The sequence below is a fragment of the Prionailurus bengalensis genome, chromosome B1 (assembly GCF_016509475.1).
Source record: "Prionailurus bengalensis isolate Pbe53 chromosome B1, Fcat_Pben_1.1_paternal_pri, whole genome shotgun sequence".
Lineage (NCBI taxonomy): Eukaryota > Metazoa > Chordata > Mammalia > Carnivora > Felidae > Prionailurus > Prionailurus bengalensis.
The window spans coordinates 132,514,048-132,536,432 of NC_057344.1; the positions used below are offsets into that span (position 1 = coordinate 132,514,048).

Consider the following 22,385-nt stretch of genomic DNA (forward strand, 5'->3'; position numbering starts at 1 on the left):
TGTGATTGGAGGAGGTAGAATGTGTGTGGTATACATTCTACAGTTCTTCAAATGAGTATTAAGAATATCCTGTCAGTGGTAACAAGAAGAGAGGGGAAATCAGTCTGGATTATGGTGGTCAGAGAACACTTTGTGGAAAAAGTAAACTGGGGTGCATAAGATGACTTTGGATGGAGAGGAAAATCATCCAGGCGAGGAAAAGGGCACGAACACAAAAACATTGTCCGTGGAAAAGAGAGATGTCTGGCAGAGCTGTCAGTAGGTAGCTACAGGAGATTGGCACATGATATTGCCTAAAAAGTAGAAGGAGACTAGATGGTAGAGCGTATCGAGTGTTAGGTTAAGGAATTAATATTAACCTACAAACAGTAAATTTTTGAAGAAAGAAGTCATAGGATGGAAGCAGTATTTTAAGTGATGCTATGTAAGATGGATGGATGGGAAGAGGCTGCGTGCAGGGAGAATATCTAGAAGACTGGCAGAAATGGAGGTCTCCATGCTAAGGACATGTGTCTGACAAATAATTGGCAGTGGAATTTTTTTTAATTGAGGTAAATACATGTAATATAAAATTGACTATTTAACCACTTTTACCTGCACACCTCTGTGGCATTAAGTGCATTCCTATCCATCTCCAGAACTTTCTCAGCATCTCAACAGAAACTGGTAATGGAATTTTAAAGAAAACATAAACAGAAGAGGGTGGCCAATAGTTAGATAATGAGATTAAGAAAGGGGTCAAAGATAACCAGAAGGTTTTGAGTTTATGTGACTTGAAGAACGGGAGGGGTAGTGTGGTGGCTGGATCCTGATGCCCATACCTCTGAGGAGGGCCACAGGGCCAGAAGGCCAGTTTGTCACACTGTTGTGAATAGAAACTAATAAACCAGGAAGAAAGTTTTAAGACTAGGTTGAAATAGCACCAGGGAGAGCTCCCTGCTAACTCAGTGCTTTGAGGAGACCCAAGGCAGCTGTTTTTTGTTTTGTTTTGTTTTTGTCTTCAGTAATTCAGTCTTTTCTGTCTGTACCGAGGGTGGGTCCTTTACTTATTAAAATGCTTCCGCTTGTCAGACCTGATCTTTTGTCCCGAAAGGAAGCATAGACATGAACTTTCTAGGAACATTTTGTGGCTGACTAATGCTCCTTCCCTATCTCCAGGTAGGATCTGGGACTTATGCCAAAGGCTCAAATGCTATTAGCTTGGTAGGTTCTGGTGATCTCTTTATTAATCGTCTATCTCAGATCCAGCTGTTGCTATTGAAGAAGGAAGAGAGATCCTGGTGTGGCATCTTGACAATTGGCCCATTAATAACAGATAATGAAAGTCACAAGGGGAAGGTACTTATTGGGCCATGAAGAGGAGCTTATTTTAAATAGATGAATAAAATGAATGTCAGTGCTTAGGAGAAAGGGATGAAGGCTAAAGATGTGAATTTTATAGTCCTCTATGTTGACTCATCCAGACAAAAGAAATTTATTTTATCACCACAGTTCTGGAGGCTGGAAGTCCGAGATCAAAGTGCCTACAGGGGTGGTGTCTGATAAGACCTCCCTCCTTGGCTTGCAGATGATACCTTCTCACTGTGTCCTTATATGGCCTTTTCTCTGTGTGTGAGCTCTCCTGGTGTCTTTTCCCTTTCTTACAGGGACACCAGCACGTTGGATTATGATCCTGCCTTTGTGGCCTCATCTGACCTTAATTACCTTAAGGCCCTATCTCCAAATACAGTCAGTTTGGGGGTTAAAGCTTCAACCTGTGTGTTTTGTATGGACAAAGTTTAGTCCATAACACTTTTTAAAAATGTATGGCAATTGATAGGTATATGAGTAAAAAGTAGCAAAATCCTGTAGTGGATGCTAATTAGGTGAGACATTACTACAGAATGGATGTTTTTGTTCTAGAAGTTTTAAAGGACTAGCATACCTAGAAGTAACAAATGAATTTAAAATAAATGATCTGCCATGGGAAAACTTTTTATGGGGGTATTTTTCCTTTATATAGATAATTTCTTGTGTGTTTTCTGTCCCTGTTTTAATATTCTTTTTAAGAATTTATGTCTTTTAGTGGTAATAACAGATGCTGAGTACCTACTCACTATTCAGTTTAATAGCTGCAGATGTTTTATTTATATAGTATCTTTTGATTCCAGCACCAGCTCTAATAAGGTATAGGCAGGATAATCTTCATTTTGAAGAAAGAAATTCGAGCACATGGCTTAGAGCAGAAGATCTGGATCCTTTCTGACTAGTTTCAAATCTCCATTTGCCTTTTGTTAGCTGCATGAATATGATCAAATGAACCTTGTGCCTTAGTGATTAGCTATCTATTGCTATATAACAATTGTTCTAAAACTTAGTGGTTTAAAACTACAGTAAACACTTATTTTCCTTCACTGTTTCTGTGGGTTGGGAGTTTAGGTGTGATTTAGCTGGACAGTGCTGGTTCAGAGTCTGCCAGGAAGTTGTGGTCCAGAACCGTCAAGGGCTGCAGTTATCGGAAAGCTTAACTGGGGCTGGAAGATGTGCTTCCAAGGTGATTCACTTACGTGGCTGGCAGTTTAGTGCTGGTTCTTGGTGAGAGGCCACAGCTCCGTTTTCTGTCAATCTCTCCCGTTGGCTGCTGGCTGGCTTCCCCTGGTATGACCAACTCGAAAGAGATGAAAGCCATCCTTTCAGTGACTGAGCCTCAGAAGACAAGCATCACCATTCGTACCATGTTCTATTCATGAAGATCAAGTCATGAATTTGGCCTGTATTCAAGGGGAGGAGGATTTGGTGCCCTCTTTTAAAGGGGAAAGTGTCAGGCTTTGTGGACATTTTAAAACCACCACTCCTAGTTTCCCTAGCCTTTCCTTAACCTTTAAAGTAGTATTTACTTCCTGAGCTTATTGGGGAAACTGAGATTATCCATGCAAAATTGAGAACAAAAATAAATATTTAATAAATGTTAAGCCACTTAATAAATGGTAAGCTGTGGCAGTCCGTAAGAATTACCTGGGAAGCTTTGAAAATTCCCAGAGATCAAGTCCTGTCATATGCCAATTAAATCATCCTCTATAGAGAATGGGATGTAGGAATCCACATTTTCATAGTAGTCTTCCTTCCCCCATGATTATGTCCCAGTTCATCCTCAGCCTGTGCCTCTGCCCTTTGTTTTCTTGATTATAAGAAGGCAAGCCATTTAGTGCAGTTCCCCCTACTTCTTTACTTTCAAGCTTAACCCTGGTCTCTTTACCTTTTCTGTATCCTACCTTTTCCATCTCTTAAAAAAAAAAAAATCACAAAAGTGTTATAGAAGAATAAGTACACCTCCTGCCTAATAATTAGGAAAGAGTAGGAAAGAGTAACAAAAGGCCACAGTTTGGAGTTCAAATAAGGATTTCAAAATTCTTACCCAAATTAATTGAAACTACTTGTATTTTTGATTATTGGTTGAGTTGGCAAATCACACAAGATGGACTTGGGAATGTTTTTGTATTGACTGCCAGTTAATTTTTATTTTTTTGTTATATGATTTTAATGGAAATTGAAGCTTGCAAATAAACATTGCCTGTTATGTATATGAAATTGGCAATTAAAAAATTCCTTCTAGGACTGCCTAGGTGGCTCAGTTGGTTAAGTATCTGACTTCTGATGTCAGCTCAGGTCATGATCTCACAGTTCATTGAGTTCAAGCCCCACTTCAGGCTCTGCACTCACAGTGCAGATCTTGCTTAGGATTCTCTCTCCCTCTCTCTCTCTCTGCTCCCTCCCCTTCTCATGATCTCTCTCTCTCTCTCTCTCACTCACGCACTCACTCAAAAATAAAAATTTCTTCTCAATTTTTGAGGTGAAGGCATTAGCTTTACTATTGCTCCCATAAAAAATTAGGGTACTGTCCTGCCAGCAATGAGCTTCCAGTTTTGTTTGGGAATAGAAGAAGTAATAGTGAGCCAGGATACACGGAATAGAAGTAGGGTTGAGAAGGGAAGGGATCCCTTCTAAAACAGATGATCAGAGGAAGGTAGTACTTCACTTGGGCTTTGGATGACTGGTAGAATTCCCATAGGTAGTGTGTAATCTAGGAAGAGAGGATTACATGAACAGAGGTGTTTGGAAAACAGGCACATGATTCCAACAGTAAGCGTAGTGAATGTGTTGGGTGGGATGTAAATCTAGTTGGATTTGGTAATCTTTCAATAAAATTAATCAAATACTGAAATGCCAATTCCTAAGTAACTTTATTACTTTCATTAAAATACATCTTCATTCTCTTGGACATATTTTTCCATTATTAAAAGAAATTGTTTTATGTAATAGATGCATATAGTTCTTTAACAAAAATGAAATTCAGAGACTAGTAAGGAAAACCAGCCAACCCCTACACACCCTTTGGAAGTCCTCAATTCTTTCCTAGAGGAAATCAGATTTCATTTATTTAGCTGTTCCTTGGTATTTGCTTCCATTTGATAATATTCTTACGATGTTATATCTTAATTTCTTGCAGACATTATCTCATCACTTCTGCGTATGAAATATGTAGAATTAGCTGTTACATTGTCTCTTCCAAAGAGCAATTTCTCCCAGTAGTGTTGTATCACAAGTTTAGTTGATGTCCTAATTAATATTTGACTTGTTATGACTACATAAGGGTATGTGTGTGTGTATGTGTGAGATGTTATGTGTCTTACATTTTCACTCACATAATTTTCTATAAACCTATCTGCAGATTTTTTTCAAACTGCAAAAATTTTCCAATAAATCCACTAACCTTTCAAAGCTTTTCAAATAATTTATCAATTCTTTATTTCTGGGGAGATTCCTCTTTGGCCCCTTTTCTTCTGTTCCCATCTAATTTGGTTGCAGGGCTGATTCTGAGAATCTCTTACCTGTCTTCCTTCTTGGACCTGCTATTTCCCGGAGTCTTTTTTTCAGTGTATTGTTCTTGGCACTCTAAGTCCACCCTATGTGGAAAATACCCTCTTTGGGTCTTTGAAATTATCCTATGTTATCTTTCTTTTTCTTTTTTTGAGGCAAAATTAGTAGATAACATTATATTAGCTTTTCCCCAAGTCCCTCCCCTCTGAAAACCACCAGTCTGTTCTCTGTATCTATGAGTTTGGTTCGTCTTATTTTTTATATTCCACATATAAGTGATATCATATATATTTGTCTTTGTGTTACATATTTCACTTAGCATAATACCTTCGAGGTACATCCACATTGTTGTAGATCACAAGATTTCCTTTTTTTCATGGATGAGTAGTATTCCTTTGTATAGTGTCTGTGTGTGTGTGTGTGTGTGTGTGTGTCTTTATCCATGCATCTGTTAACCTTTAGATTGTTTCCATGCTTTTCAACCATTATTTCTTCAAATAATTTTTTCTGCCCCCTTTCTTTTTCTTCTCCTTCTGGGTCCTCTATAAGGGAGATGTTATTCTCCTTATGTACTGTAGGACCCTTAAGCTATCTTCCTTTTTTTTTTTTTTTTTTTTTTTTTAATTCTTTTTCCTTTTTGCTGCTCTGTTTGGGTGATTTTTGGTGCCTTGTCATCTAGGTCAGTGATCCACTCTTGTATTTAGTCTAATCTGCTTTTGAACAGTTCTAGTGTATTCTTCAGCTCAGCTGTCATATTCTGCTCTGTGACTTCAGTTTGGTATTTTGCTATGTTTTCTGTCTTTGTTGAAGTTCTGTGTTCTTCCATGCTTCAAGTTTTATAAGTATCATTATGACTATTGCTCTGATTTATCAAGTAGTTTTTTTTTTTTTATCTCCATTTCATTGAGGTCTTTTTCTGAGGGTTTGCCTTGTTCTTTTAGAACATATTCCTCTGCTTCCTCATTTTGTTTGACTTTTCTTTGTTAATTTCTACATATTAGGCAAAATAGCTACCTCTCCTAGTCTTGAAGGACTGGCCATGTGTGGAAGTTGGCCCAGAGGGCCCAGATGTGTGATTCCCCCCTGGCTTCTAGAGCCAGGTGCTCAAGGGGCATCCCATGTGTGGGCTGCATGCACCTGCAGCTGTGGCACAAGGGGCAGGGAATTCACCTACTTGGCCTGATGGTTCTGTGGCAGCAGTATACCTACCAGTGCTAGTAGGTTAGAGAGTACCAACATAGCACCAACCACCACTTGTACTACCAAGGTAGAATAACACAAAAATTGCACCTGCCAATGGCTCCATCCCCAGAGAGTCTCAATAGGTTCCTGTCTCTCCAGCAGAGGCTTTAAGACTAGCAAGTGGATCTTCTTCACATAAGGTCTAGGTACTATTCATACTACTTGTGCACTGGATTTTGGGGCAAATGGATCTGCATACATACCCTTTGAGAGTGGGTTCTCCATTCTCTACAGCTCTATGGTTCTTCTGGATGTAAGCCCTCTTGGTTTTCAAGGCCAGATGCTTTGGCAGCCTATCTCTCCATTGTAGGTCCCGAGGGTTGGGGTGCCTGATTGGGACACAAATTCCTTGCTTCTCAGGAAAAAGTCACATATTTTTGAAATCCCTCTGTATTGTGGGTTCCTGTACCTGAAGTGGGTTTTTCTGTGGGGGGGGAGGGGGTGGGGGAAGAATGTCTCTGTCTCTCCTACCCATCTCAGTGTGCTTCTTTCATACTTGTGCAGTTGCTGTTACACTGTTTCTCAGGTCTTTTTCAGAGGAAATTGTTCCATATGTAGCTTTAGATTGGTTGTGTCTGTGGGAGGAGATAGTTTCAGGATCTTTTTATATCACCGTCTTGAATGCTTATTGTCTTATCACTGTCTTTTAATTCTATTTCCTATGCAATTTTCTCAACTTTATTTTCCAAGCTTGTTTTTTTAAATTTTAGTTTTTATATTGTTAATATCCAAAATATTAGTGCTATTTCTTTTTCAAAGCACTCTATTCTTTTTATAGAATCCTATTCTTAATCTTATCTTTCTGAGGATACCAGCAAGTTTGTTGTTGTTGTTGTTGTTTATAGTTTTCTTTTCCTTATATTTGTGTTGTGGGATTTCTTGCATTTCTTCATGTAAACATGGGTGATCTTGGATGATAGGATTTAAGAGAAACATTCGTATATGGGGACAGTGGGCTTGTCTACGGATATACTTTGCTTTAGGAGGATTAGATAGTGGGTATAGATGGAGGGAAATGTAGCCTATTTGATTTGGGGACCCACAAATGTCTATACGTGGACATAGTTTTCTCTTCATCCATCTTGTTCCTCAAGAGCATGGAAGTAGGAAGTGTGCTAATGTGCCCATTCTTTCTAAGCAGGGTCTTTTCACTGGTCCTCAGATTTTCAATTATGCTCCTTGCTCTAGCCCTTCACTATCTCCAGAGTGTAAGAATCCATTGACATTATGCATGGACTAAGCCTCAGCCCTCCTGCCTAACCGCATGCTTTCCTGGATGTACAGGGTGGTGGAGGCTCCTGTGAGCCTCGACAGGCCTTAGAACAGACTGGGGTTTTCAGTCCCTTGCATTCACTTCCAAATGTCTTTGAAATCTCATCTCCCTCTCTCTCCTCTGCTGTTCTTTTTTTGCCCTTTTTTTGTGCGTATACTTTTTAAACATCTTTTGCTGTCATTTTAGTGGGTTCTTGGGAAGCAGATTTAATTAGATAAATACAAGTGATCAATCCTTTTCTTAAAATGGACATTCTCCCTTTCCTTTTTCTCCCCCTGTACTTGATTTTAAATGGAACAGAATTTTATAGTAGCAGCTGTGCAAACAATATGTGCAAGTTACAAGCCTGTGAATTTTAGTTTATGAGAATTTGATAATTTAGTCAGCAACTGTTTTTTAAAGAAAAGCACCCTAATAACAGGACCATTTCAATCAGTACAATGCCTAATTGTAAAGAAACCTAATTTAATAAGCTGAGTTGTGCCTAAGATTGAGTTATGTTTTTCTTCATTACGTGAGGAATTCACCAGGGTGAGTTTGAGTTAAGCCTGTCTTTTATACATACTATGTATCATAATGCCATTTTTATTGTTGGAGGTTAGCTGAGTGGTTTTGCCTTGCAAATTTTTTTAAGTTTATTTTGAGGGAGACTGTGCAAGTGGGAGAGGAGCAGAGAGAAAGGGGGGACAGAGGATCCAAAGCAGGCTATGTGCTGACAGCAGAGAGCCTGATGGCAGAGCTCAAGTTCATGAACCGTGAGATCGTGACCTGAACTGAAGTCAGATGCTTAACATATGGAGCCACTCAGGTGCCCTGCCTTGAAAATATTACAGTACCATGCAAATGTTGGTTAGTTACAATTCTACTTATTAAGTAATCTCTTCTTGGATAGTATGAGTTCCATAGCAAGCATATGACATATTTCCTTCCCTGGGTTTAATTCCTTCTTACTGAGAAGTTCCTCTTCTTTTGAAATTATTCAACCTTCAAATTTGTTTCTATGAAAAACAGAATCATTATACTAAAACTCCATTTTTAAGCCCTTTCCATTTTCATTATGTGCTTTTTAGGTTTCCTAGAAGCAATGCCAAATATATAAACTATTCCGTGTTTGTGGGCAGACCTAAACCCAAAGAGTTAAAGGTTGCCACTTGCATATTTGCCCAAGGAACCAGTCAATCAGGTTTCTGCAAGACCTCCACTGGAATAAATTGGAGGTTTCCAAACCTGACTACACATTTTGATGATATTCCAGTTGGTTCTACTTCCCTCCTAGATCCTTGTGACAGGAAAACCTTATTTGTGTTTATAACCCCCCATGATGTCTAAGACTGTAGATCTTGACAACTAGATGATATTTTGTTTGCTAAGTATGCATACAAATCTTTATTTTCCTTTTTGACTGTACCAGATAACATTAAGTAGTGAGTGGGATTATGCAAACTTGGATAGAGAGCCCATGGCTCAACAGTTAATCTGCATTAGAACAACTGGTCTTGAATGTGTGTGTGCGTGTGTATATGTATACTCACATGTATGTAACTTTGTAAAGATCTTTACTATTGTCAGCTGTTCTTTTTATCTTGACGGCTTATATTTCTTAATTCTTTCATTGTCATTTTAGTAAGGTATTAGGAAAAAAGTAGATAAGCTTATCTTTAAAAGGTCTCCACTGACTTATACTTGATTTTATTTAGTTTTTTTTTTTTTTAATGTTTATTTTTGGGAGAGAGAGAGGAGCAGAGTGTGAGCAGGGGAGGAGCAGAGAGAGACAGAGACTCAAAATCTCAAGCAGGCTCCAGGCTCTGAGCTGTCAGCACAGAGCCCGATGAGGGGCTCCAACTCACCAACTGGGAGATCATGACCTGAGCCGAAGTCAGACACTTCACTGACTGAGCCACCCAGGAGACCTTTTTTATATTTTTTTAAATGTTTGTTTATTTTTGAGAAAGAGAGAGACACAGAACATGAGAGGAGAGGGGCAATGAGAGGGGGAGACACAGAATCTGAAGCAGGCTCCAGGCTCTGAGCTCTCAGCACAGAGCCTAACACGGGGCTCAAACTCATGAACTGTGAGATCATGACCTGAGCCAAAGTTGGACACTTAACTGAATGAGTCACCCAGGAGCCCCATCTTATACTTGATTTTAAAGCCAACATAGTTTCCTTAGAACAAATTTATTGAGATGCAATTTACACACCATAAAATTGCCCCTGTTAAAGTATACAGTGAATACATAGAACAAACTGAGGGTTGATGGGCAGTGGTTGGGGAGGGGCAGGGAAAATGGGTGATGGGCATTGAGGAGGGCACTTGTTGGGATGAGCACTGTGTGTTGTATATAAGTAATGAATTATGCAAATCTACTCCTGAAGCCAAGGCTACACTGCATACACTGTATGTTAGCTAACTTGACAATAAATTATAATAAATAATAAATAAATGAAGTATACAGTGGCTTTTAGTATATTCAGAATACAACAATCACTACTATCTAGTTTTGAAACATTTTTATCACTCCAAAAAAAAAAAAAAAAGAAAGAAAGAAACTCTAAACCCATTAGTGGGCACTCTCCTCCCTTCCTCTCCACCTCTCCCACTTCTCTCAGCCCTAGGCATGTGCTAATCTTTCTAGCTACATAAATTTGCCTAGATTTATGGGCATTTCATGTAAATGGAGTCAGTATGTGGTCTTCTGTGACAGGTTTTTTTCACTTAGTGTATATTTCAGGTTTCATCCATGTTGGAACATCAGTACTTTATTCCTTTTTATGGCTGGTTAGTATTCTGTTGTATGAATATATCACATTTATCCATTGATGGATATTTGGGTTATTTACACCTTTTGGCTGAATAATACTGTTATGAACATTTATGTACAAGTTTTTGTAGGGACATGTGTTTTCATTTCTCTTGGTATCTACCAAGGAGTGAAAGTTCTGGGTCACAGGGTGACATTGTTTAACATTTTAAGGAATGGTTTTCCAAAATACTTGTACTATTTTACATTCTCATCATCAATAAATGAAGGTTTGATTTTTCATCATCTTTGCCAACACCTATTATTATCTGTTTTTAATTTTAGTTATCCTTGTAGTCGAGGCAGTAGAAATGTAATCGCAGATGAATTATAAACTTGAAGAGGACAAACAGAGAGAAGACCGGTTGCTTAAGGGCCAACAAGATAATGTCTGTTGGAGATTTTTAGAATGAATTGTGAGTTGATGAAATCTCCAGTAAATTCTGCATTTTTCACTAATGTTTTTATGTGAAGAGCATCTTATTTGAGCTGGAAGAGAAAAAGAACAGCCAGTAAATTAATATATATATAAATGTATATTATATACATTATGTGATATATATAATATATATATTATTTGTATTAGGAAATCAACTCATGTAAAAAATGTAATGAAGTTAAAAGAATATCAATTTGAAGGGATGACAAATGATTGGCCTGCTAGTCGCCTCTAGCTCAGCCCTAACTCTGTCAAGCTGTATTTTGAATACCAGTATTTTGCTAAACCTGTGGAAATTATCAACCTTTACACTGATTCCATAAATAATTTGAGGACTTAAGGGAGAAGGAAGCAACATCCAAAATAGACTTAAAAACTGGGTTTGTTGGTGTACCTCCTATGACACCAAATAAGTCCAGTTACAGCTGAGCATTGGATCACTAGGGTTTTAGAGGGTGGGAACTGGTGGTAAAATGATTTCCACTGAAATTACACACTTACTGTACTTTGCCTCTTTAATATAGAACTAGATTTATGGAAAGAGCCAAGCTTTGTTAGCTGGGATATTGCCAGTATTGTTAAAAATTCACATATTATATTGTAGGAGGCTCCCTTTCCTAAGTGCTGTGATTGCTTTTTTTACTCTCCTGTGTACTGACATTCCCACATAAACAGGTTCTTTAGCTGTTAAATGCTTGTGTCTAACATCTAGCCTAGATGTGAACTCGCAGTTTTGACTTTAGATGGACTGTTTCGTGTGTTTCTTATCTTTGTATCTATGTCAGCTTGTCCCCATTAACAAGCACTCAGCACTCAGTAAGTGCCCACGGAATAGACTTGCTGATATACTATTTAGGCATCATTAGGAATATTTTGTCATGGGAATGAAAAATAAAGTATCATCAAATTCTTTTTTTTATCCTACAGGCCTTTGCCTTTCCATGCAGGTTCATTCTGGGAGCCAGGAGTATCAGTGTAGATATTGGCTAATTTGTAGTAAACACACCTGTGAGTCTTGTAGAATCTAATCAGAATAAGATTTGTAGTTTCATTAATATCTAAGAATAGACTGCACTTGATTAAATTTTCTTAGTCACTTTATCATCACACCCTTTGAGAAATTTGTGTGAGGCCTTGAGAACTTTGTCATTGGCAAGGATTCTAAGAGAGCTGTAAAAATAGAACCTTTACTTTTACATAGATATCTACCAATTCCGTAACCAGAAAATATAATTATGTTGTTTAGATAAGCTTCTCATAACACTAAAGAAGTGATTTCATTCCTGGGGTATGAAATGCAAGGGTAAAACCCAGTGTATTCCAGTGTAGCTGGCGTTTTATGATTCTTTTTCCTATTGTTTACAAATGCATATTTAGAAAGAAATATAACTTATGTTTTGTTCTCACGTATTCTACAAAGAATTTTGTGCCTAGAAATTCGTGTAGGCTTTTATTAAAATGCTCCTCCCATACACCTCAGGATCTAAGAAGCTATAATGTATCATAAATGAATTAAGACTACCCCCCCCCCCCAATACTCAGCAATTTTGCTTGTTCATTTGCTGATTCAGGAAACTTTTGTTAAACATTTACATGTATGAGACAGTGTGGTAGTTGCTCTGTAACAATGATAACAACTATATCTAAGTTTGTTAGTGCATACTGATCAGATCATATGCTCTGAGGTCCTACTGCCATACCTGATTTATAGCTTGGCTACTTGGTACTGTGTGAACATGGACAAGTTAATCTCTGTTTCAGTCTCGTTCTAACTGGAGATATACTAGGCTCCTATTCCTGCTGTGACAGATTTCTGCAAATTGAGTGGCTTAAAACCACACAAATTACCTCACTGTTGTGTGGGTAAGAAGTCTGTGGGCCCAGCTGGTGTCTCTGCTCCAGGTTCACAAGGCCAAACCCAGATGTCAATCAGCCCCGGTTCTTATCTGAAGGTTCCAGGGGAGAAGCTGCTTCCAGGCTCATTTGGAACCTTGGCACTTTTCCATTTCATGCAGTCGTAAGGCCAAGATCCCTGTTTTCTTGCTGGTTTCTTCTTGGCTTCCACATGCTCAGGCTTGTGACCTTTCCTCATCTTCAAAATCAGCAACAGCTTATTATTGTTCTAACAGATTAGCAAGTTTTCATGAATCCTTTGTGAGGCTTAATGAGGAAATAAAAAGCTACTTCGATAAATCTGGCGCCATGAGGCTAAATATTTTGGTTCTTTTAATGGCTGACCTTCTCGTGGCTCTGAGATATATCGTGGTAGAGATTAGCAGTTTGCTCTTTTTATTGTTGTTGTTGTTTTTTCTCCTTGAGCCTAAGGCTGTAAGTAGAGTATAACTTCATGGTCATTGAAAAGTCAAAGCACGTGACAAACACCAGGATGAATGTCCAGATTAGAGTTAAGTGCCATCCCGTGGTATAGGTTCAGCATTACTGATTATGATCATAATCTTTTTTTAATGAGAACAAATACTGGCCATGTGGTTCAATGTTTGCTACTTAATCTGGAACAAAAGTTTTTATGGTACAGTCTTTAAGTGCTGAGTAGTTTCCTCCGTATACTATATATACTGTGCTCATTGTGCAGTTGTTTTTTAGCTTGAGAAATGATTCAAATTTAGCCAACAGCAAATGCAAACTTTCAGGAAAACTTGTATAACTGGAAGTGACTCTTTAATACAGAAAGTTCTTGTCCTATGAAAAGATTAATATCAAGGAAAATGATGACTATTTCAATTATTAACCACTATTCCATCTGCAAAGTTTTCTTAAACCTTTTGCCTCGTGAATTATAACATACTCTAATTCTTATTCCAGTTTAATTCTAGAGATAACTACAAGTTTAAACAGTTAAAATATTTCAGTACAACTGCAGAGGTGCATTTCACTTCTTCTTGTGTGGAATTTCATTGCTGAGTGTCCTTACCCTTTGACCATCAAATGACACTTTTGTTATCATTTGGATCCTCTGTGATCCCCTTCCTACTCAACACTTCAATCCAGCTGGTTGTATAAATGGACTAAATTATTCCACATTTCTTCAAAATTTGGAATATATATGTCTTTTTATTTCTATACCAGTTTGTCTTACTCTCTATGTATCTTAAAAGCATCATTCTATTTAAACTATTTCTTTATCACTTTTTATATGCAAGGCATTGAGGGAATTTAAAAGATGTTTACACCTCAGCCTCCAACTCTGAATGAGCTTACATCTGCTGGTTTGCGAATTTTTTACATTAACCGACAATAAACATCAAATACTTTCTCAATGAGGCCTTGCTGACAAAGCATGTATATAATTGTAATTACCACCATCACCCCGGGGCCAGGACTCTGAATTCCCTCTATCCCTATTACTGTAGTTCCTGTTCAGTGTCACACCTACTAGAACATAAGTTCCCTGAGGGCAGAGGTTTCTGCTGTGTTTGCTGATGTATCCTAAACGCTTAGAATTGTGCCAGACACAGAATAGCCATCCAGTAAATATTTGTTGAATGATTGAATGTGTATTCCATTCATGTATTTTTCACATAGAAAACAAAGAACTTGCATATATAAAACAGACAAGATACAAACTATATCCAGAATTGGCCATGTCTTGCCATCCCACTGCTATCAACCTGCTCCAGGCCAACCAGCCTCTCTCAGGGACTGTGGAGTCTCCCAGCTCAGCTGCCCGCTTTCCATTGCCTCTACTGACCCCCACCCCCCACAGTCCAGACTCAGCACAGCAACCAGGGTGGTCCTCTTAAATGCAGCCTCCTCACAGCTCAAAACTCTCACTCAGGGTTGCGGGGGAGCATGGTTTATAATAAGACTGTAATGATCCTCCCTGGCTCTTTCTCCCTCCCCCCCCAGCCCCCACCGCACTGTCTCCTGATTTCATTTCCTGCCACCCTCCCAAACTTGGCCTTTGCCGTTGCCATTACTACTGTTTAACATACAATTCTCTGTTTCCTTCAGCTCTCTGCTCAGTCACCATATCAGAGTGGCCTTCCCTGATCATGCGGAATGAAATAACATTCCCTCCCTGTGTCACTCCACTTTATTCTCCCTTATTCTGCTTTATATTTCTTCAGAGCACTGATGTTACCACTCACATATATACAGTTAGACTGTCTGTCTCTCCCATTAGAATATAACTTTCATAAAAGCATGAAGTTTGTTTTCTGTACTGTATGCCTAGCATTAGAGAATGCCAGATGCACAAAGCATGTGCTAAGTATCACAAATAATATATGAATAAATGTGCATGAAAATGCAAACATTGCTCACTTTTTTTTATGAGACCTTGAGGAAGTCATTGTAATTACCAATATTAATGCAAGAGTATGAATGACAAGGCAATGTTTATTATATTTACGTATCAGCACATCAAAGAATAATGCAAGCAATAGTAATTACTATGAACTTTTTCTCTCAGGCATCAAAAGGCACATTTGCACCAATACTGCCAACTGCCCAGTGATGCTATGCTGGGCATACTTCTACAAGGCTCCCCTAAAGGTGTTGAACAATTATTCTCACGTATAAGAAATCTTGTCTGTAAGATTACTTCAGGCTGGCTATAGCAGTGATACTTACCACGTTTCTAGAAACAGTGCTAATTACAGAGTCCTAGTATGTTAGCACGTGCTTAGTAGGAAAAGAGGTGACAAATGTTACGCTAATAAATTAAGATCTTTACGGCAGTGTCAGTATGTCTGAACAGAGGAAGTAAATTATGAGTATTCAGGGTTCAAATTCAGTGTGTTGCCATTCAAGCCTGTGAAGGAGAGGACACTCACATACTCGCCCAGTGAGTGAATCACTGAGTCATAGGAAGCAAATGCTTTGGGGTAGGAAACACGTACAAGATACTTTCTCCTCAACTGCTTTTTCTCTTTCAGAACAGATTTAGTGATTCTTCCATTCATGCCATAAAGGAATTAGGTTGTGTGTGTTTGTCTCCCTTCCCGTTACTTGTCAGCTTTACGTCTGGGAAAATTATCTATTGTATTTCAAAACTTGGAAGTAAATGATGGAAGTGCTCCTTCTCTTTGAAAGATGTTATTGTCATAAACTCATAACTGTTTTCAATATTTGTTTTATTTAATCTGGTGTCTTCACACATCATCTAACTTAGGATCTGAAGTTTCATCTCAGAGCCAGAAGGCTAATGGCCCATTATCAAGGCTGTTAGAATGTTGTTGCTTGTCTTCCTAAATACTGGAATTAAACCACAATTTTAGGCAGACAGTACACACCCATGCAAACATCCAGATTCACTCTGGATTAGTCACTGTAAGAAAATAAAAAGGGCAAAATCGAATTCATTTTCTTGTAGTTCATATTTATTTTTATAACACAAAGGGCTGAGAAATGTGTAGTTTTCAATTAGTTTTTAATCACTCCAAACTTAATTATTTCCATTTCTTACCTAGTCAAGATCATAATACAGTGGAAAACAATGCCATCATAAGCAACATACCACATGGTTTTATGGATTATCAAAGTATTTAAATATGATTTCTTTCTTTTTTTAAAGTAAATAAAATTTTCTAATATCAAGAAAACTATTTATACATTGTATACATTATTGGATCACATCATTTGTGGTCAGTGAGAAATCATTATTCCAGTCATAAAGGGAATGTTCTCCAAAGCGATTTTAACAAAGATTGAAGTCTGTACATTTTTGGCATTGCTATTTTTTGGCAGCATCCCGTATTCTAACATTCATAAAGGTGAAATGGGCTCATTATATTAAAAGACATGTCATTAAAACCTCAGTTCTCATAAAACCAAATTAGTGACGGTGAAGTAAAAGAAGTTGCTCTGTTTAACAAGTAATTACATAGCACTTACTGTGTGTCAGCCTCTCTGTTTTAAGTACTTTGCAACTGTTAACTAGAATTTAAATAAAAACTTGAAAAATATTAAGTACTTTCCAACTTTAAACTCATCCAGTCCTCATCACAACCCAATGAGGTAGTTAATATTCCCATTTATAAATGAGTTTAGTATATTTATAAATAAGTCTAGTATCGAGTCTAAGTTCACACAGGTAGCAAGTGCCAGAAGGAGGATTCTAATCCAGGAAGTGACTCCTGACCTTCCTAATTCTAGCACTGCAGCCACTCAGCAGCACTTTCTGTGACTTTCTGCGTGTTCTCTAGGTTTTCACTCCTTCAGTGGCATCATGTTATGCATGCATTTTGTAACACTGACTAATCCTCTTCCACTGCAACACATTTGCCTCACTTTGCTGTTTCTTAACACTTGACTGGCTAAAAGTAGCTGACCTATCTAGGTTAAGGAATCCAGTGTATGTTAGTTATAACTGGATTAAGTTTTCATTGTCTTAGGCATGTGCCTAAAAGGATGGATTATGATTATTCCCCTAAAGTATTTGCTATAAAAGATTTATATTTGCCTCTGAAAGAAAATAGTATACAAAGTTTTTTAAGATAACTTTTCTGTACTTAATATTGACAAATTACATAAATCTTTGAGAATTGAGGGAAACTTTTCATATATGTGTCTGAATTTTGGCTCACTGTAAGATATTTTTGGCTTTATATAGGTTAGTAGGCTTTGTATAAAAAGCACCTATCAAATTCTAAACTCTGTGACATGGGAGAGAGAAAAAGCTATGTAGAAATTGATAGTTTCCTTCAGTTTTCTCTGGGGCGCCTGATGGCCCAGTCAGTTGAGCTTCTGTCTCTTGATTTTGGCTCAGGTCATAAATTCCAGGATCGTGGGATAGAGCCCTGTGTCAGGTTCCATGCTGAGTATGGAGCCTGTTTGAGATTCTCTCTCTCCCTCTTCCTCTGCCCCTTCGCCATGCTTGCTTTCTCACTCTCTCAAAAATTAATTAAATACGTATGTACATACATACATACATACATACAGTACATGCCTAAATAGGATTATAGATCATTAAAAAAAAAATAGCTTCCTTCAGTTTTCTCTATCTAGATTCCTGATCACTAGTTTATTTTTGTTCATGGTGACCTAGAAATGTCCCCTGTATTAAATCTTATTCAACCAAGAGATTCTTGTTTTTAACAAACTTGAAGACCTTAATCAAATGGATAAAAAGTCAGTCTTAACTTTGGGTAAGGAACACACAGAAGTGAAATATGAACCCATTTAATGCACTAAGTAAAGCTCATGATTTTCAGAGTGTCTTGAATAAGTTAGTAAATCTTTAACATCAAGGAAAGTTAAATACTCAACAATCAAAGAAAAAGCAAAACTGCCCCCCCCCCACCTTTTGATGGCCTTAATATTTAAGTCTTCAGGAATTTTTTCCTGAATAAAATGTTAGACTTTATTATGCCTCTGTGCTTTTGTTGTTGTTACTATGAAATATGCCTGAGAGCATTTTTTTTTTATTCTTTTTCTTTCCAGATGACAGAAATGATGCTCAGGACAGTAGCTTAAGAGCATTAATAAAAGAGCTGCCAGACGTCCACTACTGCCTCCTCAAGTACCTATGCCAGTTCTTGACAGAAGTGGCTAAGCACCATGTGCAGAATCGCATGAATGTTCACAATCTCGCCACTGTATTTGGGCCAAATTGCTTTCAGTAAGTTAATGGAGCTTTGCTGTTAATATTATCACATACTGCTTTTTCCCTTTGTTACTGCCTGAAATTATTTGGGATGTAGAGTCATATTTCAGACTGAAAAGTCAACCAGTTTATGTTGGGGAAGTTCTATCTTGCTAGTGGGCATTTTAGCCTTGTTTTTCATCCCAACTTTGAAGAAGGCAAATATGCCTTTCATGAAACCATAACTTGTAATATTTCAAACAACTGCCTTTAAAATTCTGGAAATACATTTTACTTTTGCTAAAAAAGGGCATTTAAAAATTCTAATCTGAAACATTGATTAGCAGAAAGGGAAGGAGTATAATATAGTGCATAATTTTTTAATGTGGTAGTTAAAATCATTGCTAATAAATGAAAAAATTCAAGCTCAATATGTCAGTGACAGAAAAATGTAACCTCAACTACATTTGTTTTCTAAGAATAAACTAGACTAGAAATAAAGTAGTCTCCTTGGTGGCTGCTATAGCACTGGCCATAAAAATTTTTGTAAAACTTCATGTTTTCTTTTCCCTGTTATTCCTTAAAGGTATTTCATTGTTGATGTGTAAAATATGATGTTGCAATCCAGGGACTTTGCTTTTAACTCTCTTATTAATTAATCTATTAATCCCCACTGATATCAAACACATTTCTTCTAGTAATAAGAACAAAGAACGCTCCCGCTTTTAAAGCCGTCAGAAATTCTCAGCAATTTTTTTAATAGTGTATTTGTTTATATACTCAGCTAAGCTCATTCAGCAGCCCAGAACTAGGAATAGTACAATCCTCAGAATGACTGTCCAAATATAAACTCTGGCTTAGATCATAGTGACTCCAGGGTTCCGGGACATTCACAGCCTACTCTGGTGAGATGTTCTACCTTAATAACTATCCCCATTGTAACCTTAGAGATTTAAGTTTTAAATAATAGCATTTCATAGGATATGTTAGGGTTTTATGAATAAATATCTCACACATAGCCTCTACTAATTTCTTACTCAAGAGCTTTGTATTAGGCTGTATTTATTTTTACTCCTATCTTCAAAATAAACCTTTGTTTAGTGACCTACATGTAAGAAATAGAGATAACTAGAAAAGTGTTCAATAATTTTGAAACCCTAAATTCTAGAAGAGGTGAAAATGATTTTGTAAGTAGAGTGATCATTTTATAACTCACAGATCCATACCTCATTGCTGACTTACTGGATTGGGCTTGATCTGGAATTTCTGGTAACTTGCTTCAGTTAGTCAATCAAAAATATCAAGTAATGAGTTTTTATAGGCTCTACTGATTAGTATAGCTTTTATCCTTTTTGATGGTAAAATACACTAACAAAATTTACCATTTTACTATTTTTAAGTGTATAGTTCAACAGCATTAAGTATACGTACTTTGTTGTGATCTACTTGGCATGTGTGTCTAAACTTACAGTTCTGGAAGTCACTACTAGGTCCTTTTCACACTGAAATAGAGTATAATTCTTACAACAGATAACTGTTTATTGAACTTCTTACCAAGTACTGTACTGTCTCCTATATCTGATTGATTCTAAAGAGGCAGAAGTGGCTTATGTTGTCTTTGAAGTTCCTCTGTCTAAGGAAAAGTAGACATTTCAACTTTTGACCACACTTAGTCCATTCATGTTACAAAGATGATCAGTGGAATGCTGAGATTCAAGGATAATTCTTACCAAGACCCACTAAAAGACAAAGGAAATGCTTTTCTTAATACCTAAGGTGAATACCTTGTCTAGTCGATAGATGAGGAAGATTTTTTTTTTTTAATTTTTTTTTTTCAACGTTTATTTATTTTTGGGACAGAGAGAGACAGAGCATGAACGGGGGAGGGGCAGAGAGAGAGGGAGACACAGAATCGGAAACAGGCTCCAGGCTCCGAGCCATCAGCCCAGAGCCCGACGCGGGGCTCAAACTCACGGACGGTGAGATCATGACCTGGCTGAAGTCGGACACCCAACCGACTGCGCCACACAGGTGCCCCGGAAGATTTTTTTTTTAATAAAGAAACATCTTCATGAAATAATGTTAACTGTTGAAAGAACATAAAATTTTAGATATAAAAAGATAACTGGCTATGAAATATATAATTATAAAATGGAAGAAAATGCACTAACAGCAGATGAATGTTTGGTGCTCTGTATTCTGGATGACTCTTAAATTATAGGTTTTCAATATGTAATCCTAGTTACAGGTTTATTAAATTTAGATGATCATGTAATATTATCATTATAAATACTCAAACAACATAGAAAGTATATAGGATACAAATAAAGTCTCTATCATAAGTCTCTACCATTAGTACCTCCCATGCCAACCTCTCCTTCCTAGAGATAAAAATCCATAGCCAGTAGGTATATATCCTTCCATCCTTATGTCTGAACACAGCCATAAAACTTTAATTTTTAAATATAGGTCTTATAATGATACATATATTATGAAGCTTGATTGCTCTTACTAGTATCACTGGAACTTTTTTACTAGTATCACTGGAACTTTTTTACTAGTATCACTGGAACTTTTAATATCACTCTACTTACATACGTTATTCTTTAACTATTGAATACTAGGAATTTCCCCTAGCCTGATTAATTTTCCCTCTACTGATAAGCACTTAAACGTCAATTCTTTTACATGAAAATAGTGTTGCAGTGAATATATTAAGTGTTTTAATTCCTTATGTACATCTGCAACTATTTCTATAGAAAAGGTAACCTAGAAGTGGAACTGCTTGGCTGAGTATACACATTTTAAAGTTAATGTGTGGTGCCCTTAATGAAGCTGTAACAATTTATGATTCTACCATTGGTGTTTAAGAATACTTGTTTCCCTGTAACCTTGCTATGCTGACCGTTAACACATAATTCAGTACTTGTTGATCTAATGGGAAAAAAGAATATCCTAATTATTTGTGAAGTTGAGTATATTTTAGATTTAGGTGGTAGGTGGCATTAGTATTTGTGTTTCACTGTAGTTTGTGTCTGTCTTGTGCTTTTAATTTTTTTAGTTGTGGCTCTTGTTGCTTTGTAGGAGTCCCTTAGGTTTTCTAAAAACTAATCCTTGTTTAGAAAAAAAAATTACAAAAATTCTTTTTGATTGTTTGCCTTTTAGCTTTATGGCAATTTATATATTAAATTAAAAAAATTTTTAATTAACTTTTCAACTCTTCCTCTTTTTGTTGACATTTATATCTTGCTTAATAAATCTGAATACTGTTTCTTGCTTAATATTACATTAATAACAAAGGTATTACATTACATATTTTTCTTTTGTTATATTTATAGCTTTTTTATGATTACCTTTTCACTTTTATCTAGAATTTCTTTTTTATATGGCATGTATCATGTATAGATCCAGTGTGATTTTTCTTCAAATAGATAGTTGTTGCCAAATTATACACTGAGTAGCATATCTCTTTCCTAATTTACAGTGCCAACTCTATCACATATTAACTTCCCACATGAGTGGGAATACATGAGTACTGTATACATGTTTGTTTCTCATTTTTGTATGGCTCCTTCTTGTCCTCTATTTTTCTATTATATTTGCTCTTTCAGAGGAATTTTGGAATCTCCCTGGTAAGTGGTATCTCATTGTTTAGATTTGCATTTCCCTGATGTTGAATATCTTTTAATGTGCTTATTCGCTATTTTTATTTATTTGGAGGAATGTCTGTTCAGATGTTCTACACATATTTTAATCAGATTGTCTTTATTATTAAGAGTCTTACATGTATTAAGAGTCTTATATGTATTTTGGATATAAACCCCTTAGTAAATACAGGATATGCAAATATTTTCTCTCCTTCTGTGAGTTACTTTTCATTTCCTTTTAAAAAATTTTTAATTCCAGTATAGTTAACATACAGTGTTATATTAGTTTCAAGTGTACAATATAGTGACTCAGTAATTCTGTATGTTACTCAGTGCTCATCAAGAAAAGTGTATTTTTAATCCTCCTCACTTATTTCACCCATTCCCCCACCTACTTCCCCGCTGGTAACCATTTGTCCTCTACAATTAAGAGTCTGTTTGTTTGTCTGTCTTTTTTTCCTTTGTTCTTTTACTTTCTCAAATTCCACATATGAGTGAAATAATATGTTATTTGTATATATATGTATGTGTATTTTTATGGCTGAATAATATTCTGTCATTCATCTATCAGTGGACGCAG

The 22,385-nt window shown here is 36.8% G+C and overlaps 1 protein-coding gene across 1 annotated transcript in view; it reads left to right on the forward strand.

Moving 5' to 3' along the window:
* Positions 1-22,385, forward strand: part of FAM13A (family with sequence similarity 13 member A) — a 341,975-nt gene that overhangs the window by 43,980 nt on the left and 275,610 nt on the right. Inside the window, 1 exon segment of the mRNA XM_043572193.1 lies at positions 18,017-18,194. Within this exon segment, the coding sequence (XP_043428128.1) occupies positions 18,017-18,194 (178 nt within the window).